We start from the raw sequence: 22,051 nt of genomic DNA, 5'->3' as shown, positions 1-22,051 counted from the left end.
AGAAATGCTAAAGGGAGTCCTGCAGGCTGAAATGAAAAGGCATTAGATAATAACTTGTAGTCATACAAAGAAATAAAAAACATTAGTAAAGGTAACTACATAGGTAAATATAAAAGGCAATATATTTTTGGTTTGCAAATTCTCTTTTTTTCAACCTATATGATTTTAAAGACAAATGCATAAAGCAATAATTATAAATCTATGATAACGGGGCACACAAAGTATAAAGAGGTAATTTCTGACAATAACACAAAGGAGAGGGATGGAGCTATAGAGGAACAGAGTTTTTTGTATAGTGTATATGAAAATCAGATTTTCATAAGTTTAAGATGTAATCCCCAGGGTCATCGCTAGGAAAATAACCAAGAAACAATCAATGATATAGTTGTCCTAACCAAAGAAGACCTCAGTCTCCCCTTTAGGCTCCCTCTGTCTCCTCACTAGAAGTAAAGCTCCAGAGCACAAGTTAAAAGGAAGACCTCTGCTGCAGAAACTCAAGAAGGATTTAATAACTTCACTAGCCTTTGTTGTCTCTCCCCAGAGTGGAAGAGAAAATGTACTGAATTATTGGCCATTCAGACATGATTACCATATTCAATTCTGAAAAAAATTCAAAGCACCAAAGAACAATATAGATAAACATTAAAGCAACCAGACGAAGTCTAAGTGTAAAATACTTTTTAGGGACTTCCCTAGTGGTCCAGTGGTTAGGACTCTGTGCTTCCACTGCAGGGGACCCAGATTCAATCCTCGGTCAGTGAACACATGCTGCAACTGAATGTCTTGTATGCCACAACAAAGACGGCAGATCCTGCGCACCAGAACTAAGACCCAGGGCAGCCAAATATATAAATAAAATATTTTTTAATTTGCAAATTTCCTTTTGATCATAAGCATGGTAGCTTCTTCAACTTTACAACCATAGGTAATCAATATAAAGTTGTAACTAGTAACCTTTTGGAAAACCACTCAAAAAGACGTAGGTAGCAGCTAGTGTAAAAAGTTATTGAGTTACTTTGGGGCCAGAAGAAACCCAAGAGCTGAAAATGGTGACAGTATATGAATCACGTAACTATATCTCAGAAGCAGAATGGCACTTTGCACACTCAGGAGGATGACTCAACAGAAGCCAAAGCAAGACCTTCATGTTTCTGGAACTGAACAGTAACACTACTAGGGTTAATCCAACAGAGACAGTATGTCTTTTAATTGCTCTCCTTGCTTCCTACCTTATTCTTACAACAATTCCCCATACTGCAGCCACAGTGATTCCTCTAATACACATGTTGGCTCACATGCCTCTTTGTTCAGCTCCTCATAAGAACTCTTATCTGTTAAAGCTCAATCCCTGCACATGACCTACCATGACTTAGGGCCCAGTCACCTGAGAGGGCTCATTCCCTACCAGACCCCCTGCACAGCTGCAGTCACTCTAACCAAAGAAGACTTCAGTCTTCCCTTTAGGCTCCCTTTGTCTCCTTACTAGAAGTAAGCTTTCTTACTGTGACTCAAACACACCCAGATACTCTGCCTCAAGGTCTCTGCAGCTGATGTTTGCAGTGCCTAAAAGGAGTAAAATCTCAGCAGCTATTTGAATAGTTTTCTTCCTCACTTCTTTCAGGGTTCTGCTCTCATGTCACCTACCAGAGAGGCTTTTGCTGATGATATGACCTAACCAGAACCTCCCTGCAACATTACTCTCTATCCTCGTACTCTGCTTTATTCTCATTCATTGCCCTAATTACTACCTGATGTTCTATATATTTAATTTTAATTTACTAACTGGCTCCCCAGCCTCTGCTCCACACAGTTAGGTGCCTGAGAAGCCTGAGATTTTTATTTTTTTATTGCTATATACTTAGCACCTAGAACAGTGTCCAGGACAGAAAAAGTGTGCAATGACTCAACTGTGGAATGAGTGTGATTAAATGAAAAGTATGAATACATACCTAGAATACATGTCATGGGGCAGGTTTCTTCCAGATTACTCAAAAACACTTCTTTCTTGTAGAACATTTTTGTCGGCTCATGTTCCGTCTCTTCTGGGTGAATGAAGATGGGGCCATAAAAATATGCAGCTCCATCTCGGACCCATACCTTTTCAATTCTTGGGAGAAAAAGTGGAGAAATTCCATTAAATTAGAATTCTGATGGATTTCATTCCTGAAGGCTTAATCTATCAAACATTCTGCTAACCAAAAACTTAATGGTATGCTATATTTAGAGGAGTTTCACTGACTATTTTGATAATAAGACAATTTTCTTGGTTCTTTTTTTCCCCCTTTAAACATATGACAAGGTATTTGGGGAAAAAAAGAAGTGAACATTTTTTTAAACATAATACCAAAGAATACAACTTAAAAGTTTAAACTGACTCCCAAGTTTTCTTCCTGAGATACAAAGCATCTATCAATTGGACTTATGAGCTGAATAAACACACAGATCCTCAATATTTGGGGTCAGATCACATCAGTGGCAGACATGCTTTTAAGGCAATGGTTCATGACCTTCTTGTAGGTCAAGATCTAATACCCCTTTACCTCATGAAAATCTAATGAAAGCCACTGATCATCTCACTAGAAAAAAATAAAAACATCTGACTGCTCTGTGCAGGATACTGTACTATTTCTCAGAACCATATCATAAGGTTGATATTATTACTGTTCCCAAAGTCTCAAGGTTCCAGACATGAAGCAGCATCCTCATCTCAGTTAATATACACTTTCAGTTCTTCAGATCAAAATGCAGGAGTCACCCTTGACTCCTCTCTCTCTCCTGGACACTTTGCTGCTATTGTTGCTGTTTAGTTGCTCAGTCGTGTCCAACTCTGCGACCTTATGGACTGCAGCCCACCAGGCTCCTCTGTCCATGGGATTTCCAAGGCAGGAATACTGGAGGGGGTTGCGATTTCCTTCTCCAGAGGATATCCCAACCCAGCAATCAAACCCACGTCTCCTGCATTGGCAGATTCTTTACCACTGAGCCACCAGGGACTACATTCTCTCAACTCAACCCTTCAAAACTGGATCTAATTTGTAGAACTGGATCTGACTACTGGCCTGAGACACCATCATTCTTGCCTAGATTATTGCAACAGCCTCCTAGCAGATTTTGCCTTTCTACCTTTGACTCTTTACAATCTATTCTTAATAATCAGTAGACAGAGCCTTTCTGCTAAGACCTAAGTCAGATGTCACTTCTGGGGACTTCGCTCGTGGTTCAGTATTTAAAATGCTACACTTCCACTGCAGGAGACACAGGTTTGACCTCTGGTCAGGGAACTAAGATCATACATGCCATGGAGTGCGGAGGGGGAAAAAAATGTCATTTTTGCACTTAAAATAATCCATGGTATTTCATTTAATTCAGTAAAGGTGCAAGTCCCTTCAGCAGTTTCTGAGCCTCACACAATTTGCACTATATCCCCTGGCTCATGTACTTCCTACCTAACTCAGGTATTGCCCACTCCCTTTGTCACAAGCTCTGATCTGAACAGCCCAGGCATGCTTCTCTCTCCAGTCTTTGCACTGGCTGTTCTCTGTCCCTGGAAAGCTTTCTCCCTGGATATTCATATTACTCACTTCCTTGGTCCCTTCAAATGTTGGCTCAACTGTGAACTCTTAGTGAGGCTTTACACATCAGCCTGTGTAAAGTTTTGAACACCCTACTTTGACCATGGCACTCCCGATTTCCCATATCCAGCTCTATTTCTTTCCATAGCATACATCATAATTTAACGTACCATATACTTTATTTACTCATGTTTGCAGTTTGCCTTCCTACTAGAAAAAAGGTCCAGGAGACTAAGGATAGTTGTCTCTTTTATGCACTAATGTATCTATCAGTTCAGTTCAGTTGCTCAGTCATGTCCGACTCTTTGCGACCCCATGAATCGCAGCACACTGGGCCTCCGTGTCCATCACCAACTCCCGGAGTTCACTGAGACTCACGTCCCTTGAGTCAGTGATGCCATCGAGCCATCTCATCCTCCGCCATCCCCTTCTCCTCCTGCCCCCAATCCCTCCCAGCATCAGAGTCTTTTCCAATGAGTCAACTCTTCGCATGAGGTGGCCAAAGTACTGGAGTTTCAGTTTTAGCATCATTCCTTCCAAAGAAATCCCAGGGCCGATCTCCTTCAGAATGGACTGGTTGGATCTCCTTGCAGTCCAAGGGACTCTCAAGAGTCTTCTCCAACACCACAGTTCAAAAGCATCAATTCTTCGGCGCTCAGCTTTCTTCACAGTCCAACTCTCACATCCATACATGACCACTGGAAAAACCACAGCCTTGACTAGACGGACCTTTGTTGGCAAAGTAATGTCTCTGATTTTCAATATGCTGTCTAGGTTGGTCATAACTTTCCTTCCAAACACCAAGTGTCTTTTATTTTCATGGCTGCAGTCACCATCTGCAGTGATTTTGGAGCCCCCCAAAATAAAGTCTGACACTGTTTCCAAGGTTTCCGCATCTATTTCCCAGGAAGTGATGGGACCAGATGCCATGATCTTCATTTTCTGAATGTTGAGCTTTAAGCCAACTTTTTCACTCTCCTCTTTCACTTTCATCAAGAGGCTTTTGAGTTCCTCTTCCCTTTCTGCCATAAGGGTGGTGTCATCTGCATATCTGAGGTTATTGATATTTCTCCCGGCAATCTTGATTCCAGCTTGTGCTTCTTCCAGGCCAGAGTTTCTCATGATGTACTCTGCATATAAGTTAAATAAGCAGGGTGACAATATATAGCCTTGACGTACTCCTTTTCCTATTTGGAACCAGTCTGTTGTTCCAGTTTGCCTTCCAGTTCTAACTGTTGCTTCCTTCCAGTTCTAACTGTTGCTTCCTGATCTGCATATAGGTTTCTCAAGAGACAGGTCAGGTGGTCGGGTATTCCCATCTCTTTCAGAATTTTCCACAGTTTATTTTGATCCACACAGTCAAAGGCTCTGGCATAGTCAATAAAGCAGAAATAGATGTTTTTCTGGAACTCTCTTGCTTTTTCGATGATACAGTAGATGTTGGCAATTTGATCTCTGGTTCCTCTGCCTTTTCTAAAACCAGCTTGAACATCAGGAAGTTCACAGTTCACATATTGCTGAAGCCTGGCTTGGAGAATTTTGAGCATTACTTTACTAGCATGTGAGATGAGTACAATTGTGCAGTAGTTTGAGCATTCTTTGGCATTGCCTTTCTTTGGGACTGGAATGAAAACTGACCTTTTCCAGTCCTGTGGCCACTGCTGAGTTTTCCAAATTTGCTAGCATATTGAATGCAGCACTTTCACAGCATCATCTTTCAGGATTTGAAATAGCTCAACTGGAATGCCATCACCTCCACTAGCTTTGTTCATAGTGATGCTTCCTAAGGCCCACTTGACTTCACATTCCAGGACGTCTGGCTCTAGATGAGTGATCACACCATCGTGATTATCTGGGTCATGAACATCTTTTTTGTACAGTTCTTCTGTGTATTCTTGCCAACTCTTCTTAATATCTTCTGCTTCTGTTAGGTCCATACCGTTTCTGTCCTTTATCAAGCCCATCTTTGCATGAAATGTTCCCATGGTATCTCTGATTTTCTTGAAGAGATCTCTAGTCTTTCCCATTCTGTTGTTTTCCTCTATTTCTTTGCACTGATCACTGAGGAAGGCTTTCTTATCTCTTCTTGCTAGTTTTTGGAACTCTGCATTCAGATGCTTATCTTTCCTTTTCTCCTTTGCTTTTCGCTTCTCTTCTTTTCACAGCTATTTGTAAGGCCTCCCCAGACAGCCATTTTGCTTTTTTGTATTTTTCCATGGGGATGGTCTTGATCCCTGTCTCCTGCACAATGTCATGAACCTCATTCCATAGTTCATCAGGCACTCTGTCTATCAGATCTAGTCCCTTAAATCTATTTCTCACTTCCACTGTATAATCATAAGGGATTTGATTTAGGTCATACCTGAATGGTCTAGTGGTTTTCCCTACTTTCTTCCATTTAAGTCTGAATTTGGCAATAAGGAGTTCATGATCTGAGCCAAGTCAGCTCCTGGTCTTGTTTTTGCTGACTGTATAGAGCTTCTCCATCTTTGGCTGCAAAGAATATAATCAATCTGAATTCAGTGTTGACCATCTGGTGATGTCCATGTGTAGAGTCTTCTCCTGTGTTGTTGGAAGTGGGTGTTTGCTATGACCAGTGCATTTTCTTGGCAAAACTCTATTAGTCTTTGCCCTGCTTCATTCTGTATTCCAAGGCCAAATTTGCCTGTTACTCCAGGTGTTTCTTGACTTTCTACTTTTGCATTCCAGTCCCCTATGATGAAAAGGACATCTTTTTTGGGTGTTAGTTCTAAAAGGTCTTGTAGGTCTTCATAGAACCGTTCCACTTCAGCTTCTTCAGTGTTACTGGTTGGGGCATAGACTTGGATTACTGTGATATTGAATGGTTTGCCTTAGAAACGAACAGAGATCATTCTGTCGTTCTTGAGATTGCATCCAAGTACTGCATTTCGGAATCTTTTGTTGACCATGATGGCTACTCCATTTGTTCTAAGGGATTCCAGCCCGTAGTAGTAAATATAATGGTCATCTGAGTTAAATTCACCCATTCCAGTCCATTTTAGTTCGCTGATTCCTAGAATGTCGACATTCACTCTTGCCATCTCCTGTTTGACCACTTCCAATTTGCCTTGATTCATGGACCTGACATTCCAGGTTCCTATGCAGTATTGCTCTTTACAGCATCAGACCTTGCTTCTATCACCAGTCACATCCACAACTGGGTACTGTTTTTGCTTTGGCTCCATCCCTTCATTCTTTCTGGAGTTATTTCTCCACTGATCTCCAGTAGCATATTGGGCACTTACTGACCTGAGGAGTTCCTCTTTCAGTATCCTATCATTTTATCTTTTCATACTGTTCACACTATAAAATATATCTATAGAACCTAGCAAATAGTACATATATAATAAACAATTACTAAATGACGAACAAATACAATGAGGAAACTGAAGCCCAGAGAGGTGAATAATTTGCCTAAGAACATTAAACCGACAGGGCTGGGACTTCCATCAAGATCTCTTGGAATGAGTTACTTTCCTTAATTACTAACCTCTACTGCCCAGCCCTGTTCCCTAAATTCCTTTACTGCTACTTTATGCCATCCAATCATACTTTCACCCATTTACTTGTTTATCAAATATTTGAGCCTCATGCACTATGTTTGCAGCAGGGGATATAAAGGTATATATCACTTTTTTGCTCAAAAAAGAGAGGGCCTCTAACTCTCAGGGCATTTGTAGTCTTGTATGGAAGCCTGATAATAAAACTGGTATGTGTTCTGAGGAAGAGGAAATACACAGAGCTCCGAGAATGCGTAATAGGGGGACCTAATCCAGTCTAGAGGAGACAGGAAAGGCTTCCTTAAGGAAGTGCCATTTCAAATTTAAGCTAAAAAGAGTTCACCATATGAAGCTGGCAGGGAGATTTCTGGGTTGAAGAGTTCAGTAAATGGCAGGAGGAGAAAAAGAAAAAGAAAGAAAGAAAAACACACACACAACAGGAGTCCTGAGAGGAAGTGTGGCTAGAGGCATAAGACGGGAGAGTGTGGTGTGAAAGGAAGTAGGAAATGTTCCCAAGGGAGGGACTTTGGTCTTCATCCTAAACAGTAATGAATTCCTACTGGTACCAAATGTCTCAAACCAAGCCTTGTCCTCTCTTAACTCGAAATGTTCACCTGCCAACACGAGGACGCACTAGCCCATGGGACTTGATGAAGACACAGTCGCCAACCTTCAGCCACATGTCATTATACCGGAGCTGCTCAAAGTAGTGGCAACCTGGTTCACCATTCGACATTTCCACAGGGACATCTTCTTTCTCCTGTGATAAAGGAAACTAGTTAAAGACAGGGAGCTGACAATCAAGGAGTTGGAAGAGAAAGTATGAAGGCAAAGCAGACTTTCCGCCCTTTTAACTCAAAAAATAACCATAAGTAGAAACTAATAAACAGGAAACCCAAAGTTTAGGTTATTGAAATTAAACTAAATCTTATCAAATACTGTATCTATTTTAAATTTCTAGTTCATTTTCATAAAATGTTACTCAAAGATCCTTTTACTACTCTCTCCTTCCTTTTCCCATTCTCGGAGACTTTAGCCAAAAAAAAAAAGAAAAACAAAACCCAAAAAAAACCCCACCAACGACCAACAATGAAGACTTAATTTCAGAAACAGCCTCATTCAACTGTTATAAAGGAGCAAATACTATACAAACTTCCTCTTCACCATATTTACTAAGCTCTTAATTTCTGCATATTAACAACTGATTTAAAAATTTTACCATCTTGATTTATTCTAACATGAAAAGAACAGTATCGCCTCTGTGACAGAAACACATATACTCTGCTTTTTAATAATTTATAGGGTCTGTCACCTACTGACTGCTGTGACACTGGGTAAACTACTTGACCTCTTATGCCTTGGGTTCATCATCTGTAAAACGAAGACAGTATGCAAATCAGATGGGGTTGTTAGGAAGCTTATATGACACAATCCATGTTAAGTACACAGAATAACGCCTGGCTCATAAACCACTTAATGTTCACTATTGTTCTTATAGTCTTAACAAAAAAAAAAAGAAAAGATACTTCTGATTAATGAAACTAAGAAACATAATTTACTGAGAATCTAGCAGATAATGAGCATATAGCACTAGGTGTTTTAAATACAAAAGCTCTAAAAAAAAAAAATTAAATAAATAAATACAAAAGCTCTAGAACATATAAAAACTGAGGAAACTGCAAAACCCCCAAATTTTCTACTGCATTTTCCTGAAAATATCAAAAACTTAAAACTTAAGGGAAAAAAAACTCTTCTGGAATGCCCAGATAATTTAATGCTTTGATCTTTATTTCAAATGTGATACTGAAATGGACTTCTTGGAAAATTCTTAAGAATGAGAGAGGTACCACACATATACTAGATTGAGGGGTGCCAGGAGGAATGGAGCTGTGAAAAAGAAAGACCTGAGATTAAGAATACATATTTATTTTAGGAATGAGTTCTGTTCTAGTTATCCTTCTAAAAATTTCTTGGTATAATATATTTTAGCCATGCAATATTAAAATAAAAATATAAGACTAAAAAAAGTAATTCATACACAGGACACGGGGTACTAATGAACTCCAATAACAAAAACAAATTTAATTCCCACACTGATTTCCACTGGTATTTCCTCTTTTAAAATTAGTATCTCTATGATTCCCAGACATACTGATAAAATGTACAAAATATCATGTTCTTTCCCAAGCTCCTTTTCTCTTTTTAACATTTTAATGACACTAAAATGGATTTTTATCTAAGAAACTAAAAAATTTTTTTCTTGTTTTTTACACTAAAAATTTAAAAATGCTGCTTTCACCCTATATAAAAAGTGCATCTGTTGGAAATAATTCAAACATTAGAGTATGCAAAATTTAAAAATCAAGTTTTCTGTGATCCAACCCCAGAGATAACCACCCAGTTTAACCAATTTATAGTTTTTCATGTTGTTTACACATACATAAAACATAAAGCACACATTTTTGTTTTTTCTGAGTAATGATGGAATCATATTCCATTCTGCAATTTGTTGATTCCTTCTGCTAACTACACATTTGCATTATATGAATGGATGTGTGACAAATTCCTATTCAGGGGCATTTGGATGTGGCCCAGGGTTGAGTACTATGTTGGAACACATTCCCTGTTATCAGACAGCAGGGTCAAAGCCACTGATGGGATGTGCTGTCCCACACTCACACCAGGCTGTGTGTATTACTAGTCTTCAGAACTGTCAGTTCGCTGGGCATTTTAAAAACTATTAGATTAAAACATTTATGTTTTTTTGATCTTTTATAAATGATCTATTTGATCCTTTGCCCATTTTTCTAGTATTATTTTTTTCCTAGACTTCAAAGAGATCTTGTACTTTAGCAACAGCAGTCCTAAGACTGTTTTATTAAACTAACTGATACTGTCAATTGTAAATCTAGAAAATGATCTTTTTTTTTCTTTTGTGGCTACTGGGTTTTATCTCATATAAAGGATCCATTCCAAGCTTATCAGTGAATAAAAGATTATATGTACATAACATAAATGTACTTAGGCTAGCAACTTATGTTTCTTTTTTAATGTTTATACCTTACTTATTTTGGAATATGAAATGAAAGGAGTTCAAGTAGGTTTTTTTTTCTTCTTTTTTCAAATAGCTATCAGTTTTTCCAATATCATTTTATTCTATCCTCTCTTGCTGAGTTAAAATACTGCGTTTATACAAACTCTCAGTTATAAATGAGTCACAGGTATGAAATGTACAACACAGGGAATAATTATATAATATCTTTGTATGTTTAAATGATGACTAGATTTACCATGGTGATCATTTTGAAATATACATAGAAATACTGAATCATTACGCTGTATACCAGAAACTAACATAGTATTGCAGCTTAATTATATTTCAAATCCACAAACTCACAAAAAGAGATCAGATTTGTGGTTACGAGGCAGGATATGAGGGGGAAGGGGGATTGGATTATGACAGTCAAAAAGTTCAAACTTCTAGTTATAAATAAGTACCAGGGATGTAATGTACAACATGATGAATATAATTAATACTACTGTACATTATATGAAAGATGTTAAGAGAGTTCTTATCACAAGGGGAAAAAAACCTTTTTTTCCTATTTCTTTAATGTTGTACCTATATGAGTTGATGGATGTTGATTACCACACTTACTGTGGTAATCATTATCATGATGTAGGTAAGTCAAATCATTATGCAGTACAACTTAAAACTTATACAATGCTATATGTCAATTATATCTCAATAAAATTAGAAGAAAAAAAGGCAACTGTGGGACAAAAGGGGAAAAATGAATAAGGTCTCTAGATTAGTAAATAGTATTAATGCTAACTTTCTGGTTTTGATCCCTGTACTATGCTTTACAAGGTGTTAACATTAGCAGAAGCTGAATGAAGAATACAAGGAATGTCTTTATGCTATCTTTGCTAAGCACTCTGTACATCTGGTAAGTCTAAAATAATTTCAAAATAAAAGTTAAAATATGTAAAACTAGGATGATTGAGTATCTTTATTGTCTGGATTTAATTGTGAAAAGGCTATTCCCTTCATTAATCAATTATGAACTAACTCAATATTTTTAAAATGTATCTTTGTAAAATGCCATATTATCTGGCAGGGTTAAAGCACTCTCAACCGCTCTTTCAGTTTTTCTGCTTTTTCTCGTGACTGTCATGCATTTATTCTTTCATAAGAATGATAGTATTGTCAAGTTTCAAAACAACTTACTCAAGTAAATCTTCAGTACCTTTCAGCAGACTGTTTTTCTTCCTCCTACAGGTTCCATATGCTCCTTTTAAGATAATTTCTTAGTGTATTTTTTTTTTTTTGGTTCATGTGAATTGGATAGTTTCTTCCAAGATTTTTTATAACATTTGTTAAAATCTATTCAACAGTTTCATTTTACTTTCAAAATCTTATGAAATTACTGTTATTTGTGCTTATACAAGAAAGCTATTAACTTATATGTGGATTTTGAAATTTCTACTTGTTGTAGTCTCTGTATTCAAAAACTTTTCACAGTTAATTTCTTCCCCATTCTCAGCAAAAAAATAATTTTGCCTCTTTGTTGTCAATATTTTACTACTTTTGTCTGTCTAGTTATATTGGTTCTTTTCAGAAAAATACACATAATGATAAAGCAAGCACCTATGTTGTGTATACAGCTTTCAAAGGAATTTCTTTCACTTTAGGCTTGATATACAATTTTTTAAAATCATTTTGAGGGACTATCTATTTAAAGACATCAATCCAGATGAATATTATGCCTTATCAAATAATTTCTCTTTTGATCTACGAATATATAGAAGTGTATTACTAAATTTTCCTAATTTTGACTAATCCTTACATTCCAAGAATGAACTTCCTTCTACTTGGTCATGCTGCTCTCAGAGAACTAATGTGATTTCATTTGTATCTGATTTCACTTTTTTCCCCAAGTATTTTTTGTATCAATATTTATAAACTGATACTCAACTGCAGTTTTCTGTTTTTATTTTTTGACTTTGGAATCAAAGATTATTCTGTCCTGGTAAGACAAACTAGGAAGTTTTCCTTGATCTCCATACTCCGTGATAATTTTTTTTGGCTTTACTGCACAGCATGTGGGATCTTAGTTCCCCAACCAGGGATCAAACTCATGCCACCATGCAGTAGAAGCGTGGAGTCTTAATCACCCCAGGACTGCCTGGGAACTCCTGGAATAATTTAAAGGGTGAAAGAATCTACCTATGGAATTATCTGACCTAAGTACTTTTTGGACTGAGCTCTCTGACATTAAAAAAAAAAAACAAAAAACCTTCATGTTGTTATCTACTTAAACATTTTATCTCTTCTTGATTTCATTTAACTAATTGGTATTATCTTGGAAAACTACTCATTTCATTCAGATCTTACTATTATTATTTGTTTTTGTTTTAGTTATTTTTTGACTGCACCAAGAGGCTTGTGAGATCTTAGTTCCCCAAACAGGGACTGAACCCAGGCCCTCACCAATGAAAGTACAAAGTCCTAACCTCTGAACTGCCAGGGAATGCCTTCATTCAGGTTTTCAAATTTATTAACAGAAATGCACAAGTCTTTAAATTTCCTCTATATTTTGTATGTTGAGCTTAATGCCTTTCTTTTTCCTTTATTAGGACAATTGGTAGTTTATCTCATTGAACCCATCAAAGTCTCCTTTTCAGTCCTGCTATTATGTTTTTCAAGTATTAATTTCTCTTTCCTTTATAGTTCCCTTCTTTTTGTTAGGCTAAAGTTTTATATTATTACTCTTTTTCTAATTCTGAAGTTGAATACTTTATTCATTTATTTTTGAGAAGGGGTGTTTTGAAATTAAAATTCTTTTCTGTGTGGCTATTATCTACATACCTTTTCCAAGTTACAACTGTCTTCAGTTCGACTGTCCTCTGAGTTGTCTGTATTCTTCTCATCATCCGCTTTATCTGCGTTTGCAAATACAGAGGCCACTCGGACCACAGGCAAGGGCACATCTCGAGGGACAAACCTAACCGAGCTGACGGGCATGGTCCACAGTTTAATTTTCTTAAAAGATTTGGTTTTGGCAGAATATCGTGATTCACAGACAAAAACATCCTCATCTCGAAAATTTTCTGGGCATAATTTAAAGTATTCCTGGTGCATATAAGAATAAAATCAATTAGGTGAATTTTCTGAAAACCAATCAACCAAAAAACACAAAAACACCAACCAAGCAAAGAAATAAAAGCTAAAGTGTTAAGACTTTTTGACAACTAACAACAAATGGTAAATGGTTAGAGATCAGGAGTATTTCCTTATATAGAATGGCATTACTTAGTATATTCTATTTAGCTTATTTAGTTTACCTCCCTGATGAACAGGGAGGCCTGGTGTGCTGCAGTCCATGGGGTCGCAAAGAGTCGGACACGACTGAGCGACTGAACTGACCTGAAGTTTTACCAACTGCCCCTATGACAGTACATTAGTATTTTAGACAGCTAGTTCTTTAAAGCTTTGAGCCTGTGCCTGTAGTAGACAGACAAACAAAAAGTACACCATATTACCTAGAACCACACTGAAGATTTAATGATTCTTCAGAAAATGTCATCTTTAAAAATTTGTCTGGCAATATAAAAAAATTTAAGCTAACTGCATATAGCTATATAGCACAGGCAGCAAAGGGTCTTTCACTTTTATGCTCAGATTTATTTTTCCTCAAATCTTTACATAAAGCCAGAGACACAGCCTAAAAAAATTCAAACAGTTTTAAACAGAGCTATTCATTTCGTAAATATCAATTTTCTGTGGTTGTGAAACTCCATGTGAACTCCATGAAATAATTTACTGTTTGGGGATTAACAAGTTTCTTACCTTGACAAACATGACCACACATTTTCCTAGAATTTTACTAACAGGAACTTTATTGTAATAGTCACTCTTAAAAACTTCTTTTTCTAGAAATTTCCGTGTAGCCAAATGGAATGTTTCATTTGGCCGATAAAACCAACAGCCATACAACCATTTTTCACCTCAAAAACAAAGAGGGAAAAAGAGAGAGAATTACCATTAATGGAAATAACATATTCTTTGTAAAATGAGCAAATACTCCATCCAATCTGCCGTGGGCTGAACCAAGCAATGTGCTTTTAGGCCATGGTTCCTTAACAGAATTATCTTAGAAGAAATAATACTAAAAATACTAAAGTGAAATCACACCTAAAAATGCTACTTTCCCCCTTATAGTAAAAGAAGTAAAATAAACAGAACAAGGAACGGGATGGGACCTACTCTACTCTGCTGGGTCAGGACACAGCTAAAGCTGTGTGCTTTAATAAGGATGTAAGACATACTAAAGGACATATGTAGCACTTGGGTTAAAGAATACAAAGGTAAATACCTTTGTATTTATGATGTATTTATGAAAGAATTGGATTGTCTGGATCACACTTCTGCTTGGTTTTGGCTTCATTAACTCCTATTCATTCTCTGTTTCAAGATAAAGCCAACTGTTCTAGGAAGCCTTTTTGAAATCAAATTCGAAGCCAAATTCTAAGCCACATGTCTCTCTATAACAATTTCTTCTTTATTTGTGACTTTTACCAGAGTGGTTTTGCCAGGGACAAAACACAGACCTTTTGTTCTGATTCTCGGCCATCCTACAGGGTTTGGCTCCTGGATTTTTTTAATAAGTATCAGTTGAATGAATGAATCTCATCTAGACTTCAAGAAGTTGCGTCTCTTTTGACTCAGCTATGCCACTGCCCAACAGAGCTCGATCCTATGTTCCTCATATAGTGGGTATTGAATTGTACTTATTAAGAGTGTAAAACAACTACTGTGGAAAGGCATAAAGATGTCTGAGTTACAATTTCCTTCCCTGAGAAACAAGAGGTAAGATAATCACATCTCACCAATTTGCTCCCCAATTTAAAATGAACTTACCAGCAGAATCTTCCCACAGTCTCTCAATACAGACGATATGCGGTTGTAGATTGACCTCTGAGGGCTCCACATAGACGTAATCTCCAACATGGTACATGCTGTTCTTAAAGCTGCAGTCCTGGCTGTATGTGCGATGTAAGCCTGAGAGGCCTGCAGCTCCTGAGGAATCTTCACTCTTTTCAGCTTCTTAGGTGAAAAAGAGAAAAATGTTCTCATGAAAGGGATGTGGCAATCAGATGCAGGATTAAAACTACACGTACTAATACATTTAATTCTTTTCCAGATACTCCAAGGCAGGATTCAGGACAAATAGTATGATATACACATTCCTAACAGTCTCTACTCAAAATTGTCTTTTAAAATTACAACCAACTGCCATTAATTTAAATAAATACATAAAGTATCTACAGAATAAAAATAATCACCATAATAATATATGCTCACTGTAGTCATTTTGGATGATACAGAAAGGTATAAAGAAGAAAACAAGCCACTCATAAATCATGTGATCCTAGAGATAACCTTGTATGTACTTTCTTGCCATCTTAATACCTCTGAAATTTCTTTCTTCTGACTGTTATTACATGGTTATGTCACAATGAATGGAATCTTAGAACTAACGAGACATGTATTTCATACAACATACTGTAAACTATATATGAAAAGTATTAGTCACTCAGTCGTGACGGACTCTTTGTGACCCCATGGACTGTAGCCTGCCAGTCTCCTCTGTCCGTGGAATTGTCCAGGCAAGAATATTGGAGTGGGTTGCCATTTCCTTCTCCAGGGATCAAACCTGTGCCTCCTGCAATGCAGGCAGATTCTTTACTGTCTGAGCTATCAGAGAAGCCCAGAAACTGTATCTTTATACACTTAATATCATAAAAATTTCCTCTGAGATCAAATGCTTTTCAAGAAGATTTTTAGTTTTGCTAAAGAATATTTTTTAATGGCTTCCATATCACAAGCTGGAATCAAGATTTCCAGGAGAAATATCAACAACCTCAGATACGCAGACGATACCACTCTAATGGCAGAAAGCCAAGAGGAACTGAAGATCATCTTGATGAGGATGAAAGACAGGAGTCAAACAGTGGGCTTAAAGGTCACCATTCAAAAAACTAAGATCATGGCATCTGGTCCCATCACTCATGGCAAATAGATGGGAAAAAAGTGGTAGCAGTGACAGATTTTATTTTCCTGGGCTCGAAAATCACCATGGATGACGGCAGTCATGAAATTAAAAGACGCTTAATCCTTGGAAGGAAAGCTAAAACAAACCTAAACAAAAAGCAAAGATGTATTAAAAACCAAAGATGTCACTTTGCCAACAAAGACCTGTTATAGTCGAAGCTATGGTTTATCCAGTAGTCATGTATGGATGTCAAAGTTGGACCATAAAGAAAGCTGAGTGCTGAAGAACTAATGTCTTCAAACTGTGGTGCTGGAGAAGAGTCTTGAGAGTCCTTTGGACTGGAAGGAGATCAACCAAACAATGCTAAAGGAAATCAACCCTAAATATTAATTGAAAGGACTGATGCTGAAGCTCCAATACTTTGGCCATCTGATGCGAAGATCTAACAATGGAAAGGACTCTGATGCTGGGAAGGACTGAAGGCAAAAAGAGGAAGAGGGTGGCAGAGGATGAGATGGTTAGATAGCATCATCAACTCAATGGACATGAATCTGAGCAAACTCTGGGAGATAGTAAAGAACAGGGAAACCTAGCATGCTATACAGTCCACGGGGTCACAAAGAGTCGGACATGACTTAGCAACTAAACAACATGTAAGCCATCATTTACAAACACCATAGTTTTTTCTTTAGTAAAAAGCTTTGCCATTTCTTTGATTACTTCATTCGGATAATTTTTCATAAACAGAAGATCTGGAAATAAGCACATTAAATGTTTTTAAATGCATGTTCCAAATTGACCCCCAAAGTCTATACCAATCTAAATCCATCACTATTTGGCTACAAGGGAGTGGGGGTCTGTTTCTCCATTCACTCTCTAACACTGGTATTATACATTTTAAAAAAAGTTTTGACAATTTTGGCGGAAAATGTTGTCTAGTAGTTGATTAATCAAATGAATCCTTGTGACATATGCAGTAGATTCACAAGGTTCTTGAGAATTTTATACCAGCAGAAATGCTGCCCTGAAAGGGACAGAAAGGCACAAAATGAAAGGCTGGTGACCCCCCCAACTCTAGAGACTGGTGACCCCCCCCAACTCTAGAGACAGGAAACAGGCTGACAAAACAACTCAGGTACAAACATGTGCTGCCTTTCATGAGAAAAGATGATTCGGGGGTAAAGTGTGGAGCCACAGAGAACTAGTTCCAGGCCTTGAAGCCTAGTATTTTCTCCTGCAGCCTTCACTTCTTCTGTTTCCGCTAAGGTTCTTTTTTTTGTTTTGTTCTTTATCTTAACATCTTAGAGAGATTTCACTTAAATATTTGGTCCATTTAAATAAATATCTGCTTCTATTTAAAATGTTAAAACACTTAAAAAGCTGACTGGAAGCTCTCCAGCATACACAGGCCAGCATACACAGAGCTGGGTGAATGATGGATTTCACTGAGGACCAGATGTTATCTTTAGTTTTCCCCCACTGCCTGCTGCATTTTTCAAGAGAAAAATTCTCCCTGTCCCAAGATTAAAAGCTATTCTAGGAGATCAGAAGTTTAGAAGGTCAGGGGTCTCACTATTTAGTATAAATCCTTTCCTAACTCCCCTCTTCAGAACCATACCCCAACCCTTAGGTCAGCCTGGTATCCCTGAGTCTGGACACTTCAGGGATGAACAGTCAGAGGAAGGGTGGGGAGGTAATCTAGAGGTTCAACTCCTTTAGACTTTCAACTCAACTTTTTGCTTCCAGTCTTGCATGCACCTTCATTTTTCAGGTGTACAGGGCATTCTAATGCTTGCGCCTTTCTCAACAGGAAATGGCCTAAGGTCTTTATCCAACGGTAGCCTTGAAGCCAGCATTAGCTATCAATTTTTCTAGCTTCTAAATTTTAACTGCCATCATGTTCTCTTCCACTATTTCCTTCGCTTTTTTTGAGGGGAGTGAATGATTTTGTGCTTGTTTTAAAAGCCCCCTTTCATCATTTGAATCGTTTTGGAAGGAGCAATGGTATCTGCATACCATCTGCCCATGTTTATGTAGTCTTATTTTGCTTACTGAGCCAAGTAGGAATAGTTAGTTCTGGCATTTAATATAAAAAAACAGGGTGTGTGACATCTTGTTTCCTTCAATTTCCACTGATTATTAAGAAATCTACTCCGTGACTTAAAGACAGAGAAGGCTGACTGACATACAACCACCATTCTTTTCAGCATTTTGCCATCTTTCAATACTCATAAATAACTAGTTACAACAACCTTCAGAGTACTCTGCTTCTAAGCTTTTCCTACTCCATCCTTCCAGTGCTGACCTCACATTCTACGGCAAAGTACCACTTCCTACCTACCTCCAGTCTCATGCTGGGGAAACAGTCTCTGAATTAGTGCAAAAGGTGAGTAATTACTGACAGGGATGCTCTGGCAGCCTCAGAAAGCAGTCCTTTGCAGCAATCCTCCTTTGCTCTCATCAGCAAAGGCTCCCAGGCTCAGAAGACAGGTACCACATTGAAAAAAGAAATGCAAGTCCCCGTCCCGGGATTCTCCAGGCAAGAACAGTGGAGTGGGTTGCCATTTCCTTCTCCAGTGCATGAAAGTGAAAAGTGAAAGTGAAGTCGCTCAGTCGTGTCCGACTTTTAGCGACCCCATGGACTGCAGCCTACAAGGCTCCTCCGTCCATGGGATTTTCCAGGCAAGAGTACTGGAGTGGGGTGCCATTGCCTTCTCTGCATTGGAGGCTACAACATATGAATTTTGGTGGGGGACATAATATTCAGTCTATGACAGCCTAATCTTAATAAGTCATACTTTTGCCAATTTTTGGTTTAGCCTGTCATTTGCTGAGAAAGGCGCATCAAGATTCTAATAACTGAAGTGTTTCCCTTTTCAGTTCTGTCAGCTTTTGCTTCATGTACTTTGCAGCCCCACTGTTAGGTACATTTTGTTTGCTGCTTAGTTTCTAAGTCGTGTCTGGCTCTTCTGCGACCCCATGGACTGCAGCCTGCCAGGTTCCTCTGTCCATGGGATTTCCCAGGCAAGAATACTGGAGTGGGTTGCCATTTTCTCCTCCATAGGTACATATACATTTATAAGTATTATATGTTTTTGACCCTTTTAACATTTTAAAATGTCCCTCTTCATCTCTAGTAATATTTCTTAAAGTTTATTTGTCTGATTAATATAGCCACTCCAAGTCATTATGGTTACTATTTGCATGGTGTATCTTTCCCCTTCACCTCATCAGCTTCTCGCAACTCCTCTACACACGGGCAGCTTTCCAGTTAACCAAGAATGTGTGAAGAGCTTATGTTAGTCCTTCTACAATAATTTTCAGGATATTCCTCAACATCAACTGTTACCTGGGGCAAGCAAAGCTGCAAGTTTACTCAGTTCATTCCTGCATCAACTGCTTTTGTTGGTGGTCAAGACACAAAACCACCCCCTCTTCCAGTCCAACACACACCCACACACACCCATGCACTCTCTCTCTCTCTCTCATCATCATCAATGAGCACATTCCCTATGGCAAAAAGCTGCTGGTTTCTACTGGCAGGTAGCCCTATGCTGGTAAATTCAGTCCTCACCAACCGGGTTCCTTTCTCTTCTCTTTTGCATATGCCACTGCTTATGAGAATTTGCTTAAATCAACTTATTTTGCTCCCTTTCCTGAGGAAAAAATTCTAAGGAACAGACTTGATGCCAAAGATAAATATGACTCTTGGAAAAGTTATACATTCTAGGTATTTTATGTGAACTCTTTTTTCAGGAATGATTAACTTTCTAATAAAAGTTCCTACTTTCAAATATTTCTAAGCTCTGGCAAGTGACTCAAGGTAACATTTTTAGGTTGATACAATTAAAATAAAAATTTCCTCCTCCTTAAGTGGTTCAACCAAAGTATCTACTTGTCTTGAGTCCATACAAGGACAGCTATGCTGTTGAACAATAGGGCAGAAACTTTATGCACTCACTGCTGAGAATGCTTTTGAGCCTCAGCTGGGCCCCTTAGGTTTTTATTTACTAGCAGTATTAAGAGGTATTAAGCTGCCACGTTTGTGAATTAACTGACTCTGTTCTGGAAATACTAAGAATAAGAGCTGTGTCACAGACAACTTACAATCTTTCCCAGTCTGACGACTAAGCTGATACTGACAGAAACATTTCCAGCTTACCATGTCCATTTGGTAAGAGCCAACACCCTGAGTCTTCATTTATACAAAGAGAGGTCTACTCTACAGCAAGACCACCTAGGATAGAGTATAATGTTCCTTCACATTTAACAAAATGAAAAGAAACTAACCTCTTTTTTCTTCTTCTCGTTTTAGTTTATCTTCCTCTATTTCTTTTGGCAGTTTTTCCTTCTTTTCTTTCTCCACATCATTATGCAAATGTTTTGTGGTATAGCTGAGTGCTGGTGAAAGAAGGATCTCTCCATTTTTGCAGAGTTCATCACGAATTTTAATAAAAAACTGCTGAAGTTCTACCGCATCCTCATATATTTCAGAATCTGTCCTATAACAGCATCAAGAACATTCATTGACAATATGCTTCTTTCAAACACCCTGATCATATGTTGAGCATTCTATGAAATGCTTCTTTACTGTATTCATTGATATAGTGATAACTTCTGAGCAGTTCTAATATGGGTATCTCCTTAAAATTTGTTCAATTTTACCTCAGTGAGCCTCCTGCCCACCAGTTCCCATTTCCTTAAGGCTCACTCCCTGTATAGCTCATGTAAAATCATCCAGCTTCCTGGGGGAGAAACGTCGTACATTCACTACTAAGTTTGGCAACAGAAGAGGGATGCCAGAACCAAGGACTATACTAAGGCTTCATACCGCATCTAACACTTACCTGAATCTAATCTTGGGATTAATTCTAACTTTCTTTTAGTTAAGGGATCAACACACTAGTTAAAATATTAACAGAAGATTTAGCCTTTTTTTAGGGGGGGGATCTATATCATGGTTGTCTAGGCTGCTGCTGCTGCTGCTAAGTCACTTCAGTCATGTCCGACTCTGTGTGACCCCATAGACGTTAGCCCACCAGGCTCTCCTGCCCCTGGGATTCTCCAGGCAAGAACACTGGAGTGGGTATCTAGGCTGCTAGGACTCAGTAAATATTTGAACCTAAATTGCAAAGTCCTGAGAGTATAATAAAATGGGTGTAGGCCTCAGAGTTAGTGTTCATTTTAGTTCCGGAGAAATACCTACATAATTCTGGGGAACCAGCAGAGGCAACACAGTGAAAGATAGAAAAAAAAAAAAAAAAAAATCATCTGTGTCATACTGAAAACTTTTAAGAGATTCTCCCCATTTATAAAATTAGACGATTGGGCAAAATGAACTTCATAATTTAGACTCAAAGAAATTTTATTACTATTTGTCATCCACTGTGTTGGTCTGAGGAAGGCCTAAAGATAATTCTATTAACTACTAGGAATATCAGGGCTTGAAAAATTATTCACAAGGATAACCAGAGACAAAGACTTAGCAGCAGTCATGGAGGCATTCTGGCCAGGGCAGTGTGGATGCTGCAGCCAAGCCCAGTCAGCTGCTTGCTGACACCGACCATTAGAGCATCTTACTCCAGAATGCTGACCACAAGCACAGGTGACCTGGCAACCTAAAACACTGCCAATAACAACCCAGATGGGTGTTTCTAGGAAGATTCTAAAATCTTTTCGGGTTACAGAAATGCTAACACTTGTAGGAAAGCAGTAAAACTAAAACGGGCCAAGGGAAGAAACTTCAATGACACTATTCTGATGCCTATTTTCTGAATAGAGACTTCTGAAGGCTGTTCACTTGAAATTAATTTTATAAGAGCTTATAATTACAAGTATAAAATTAAAACTGAAAATGCACTTTTGATAATCCATGCTACTTTCAAAGGGCAGATTTATA

General features: G+C 38.1%; 1 protein-coding gene across 50 annotated transcripts in view; it reads right to left on the bottom strand.

Annotated features, from left to right (window-relative positions):
* Positions 1 to 22,051, bottom strand: part of PBRM1 (polybromo 1) — a 106,794-nt gene that overhangs the window by 21,191 nt on the left and 63,552 nt on the right. For 39 of the 50 annotated variants that reach the window (XM_086367551.1, XM_086367573.1, XM_086367552.1 and 36 more), the window contains 6 exons: positions 20,443 to 20,654; positions 15,018 to 15,203; positions 13,947 to 14,104; positions 12,966 to 13,229; positions 7,708 to 7,853; positions 1,950 to 2,107 (listed from right to left, as the gene is read on the bottom strand). In XM_086367551.1, the coding sequence (XP_086223677.1) occupies positions 1,950 to 2,107; positions 7,708 to 7,853; positions 12,966 to 13,229; positions 13,947 to 14,104; positions 15,018 to 15,203; positions 20,443 to 20,654 (1,124 nt within the window). The remainder of the gene's footprint in view (positions 1 to 1,949; positions 2,108 to 7,707; positions 7,854 to 12,965; positions 13,230 to 13,946; positions 14,105 to 15,017; positions 15,204 to 20,442; positions 20,655 to 22,051) is intronic. The other 11 variants (XM_086367554.1, XM_086367576.1, XM_086367596.1 and 8 more) reach the window with 1 other exon arrangement.

Source organism: Bos grunniens, chromosome 22 (assembly GCF_055505025.1).
Source record: "Bos grunniens cultivar Pamir isolate PY7600 chromosome 22, Bosgru_T2T1.0, whole genome shotgun sequence".
NCBI lineage: Eukaryota > Metazoa > Chordata > Mammalia > Artiodactyla > Bovidae > Bos > Bos grunniens.
The sequence above is the reverse complement of the archived record's forward strand: the minus strand, read 5'-3'. Positions and strand labels throughout refer to the sequence as shown.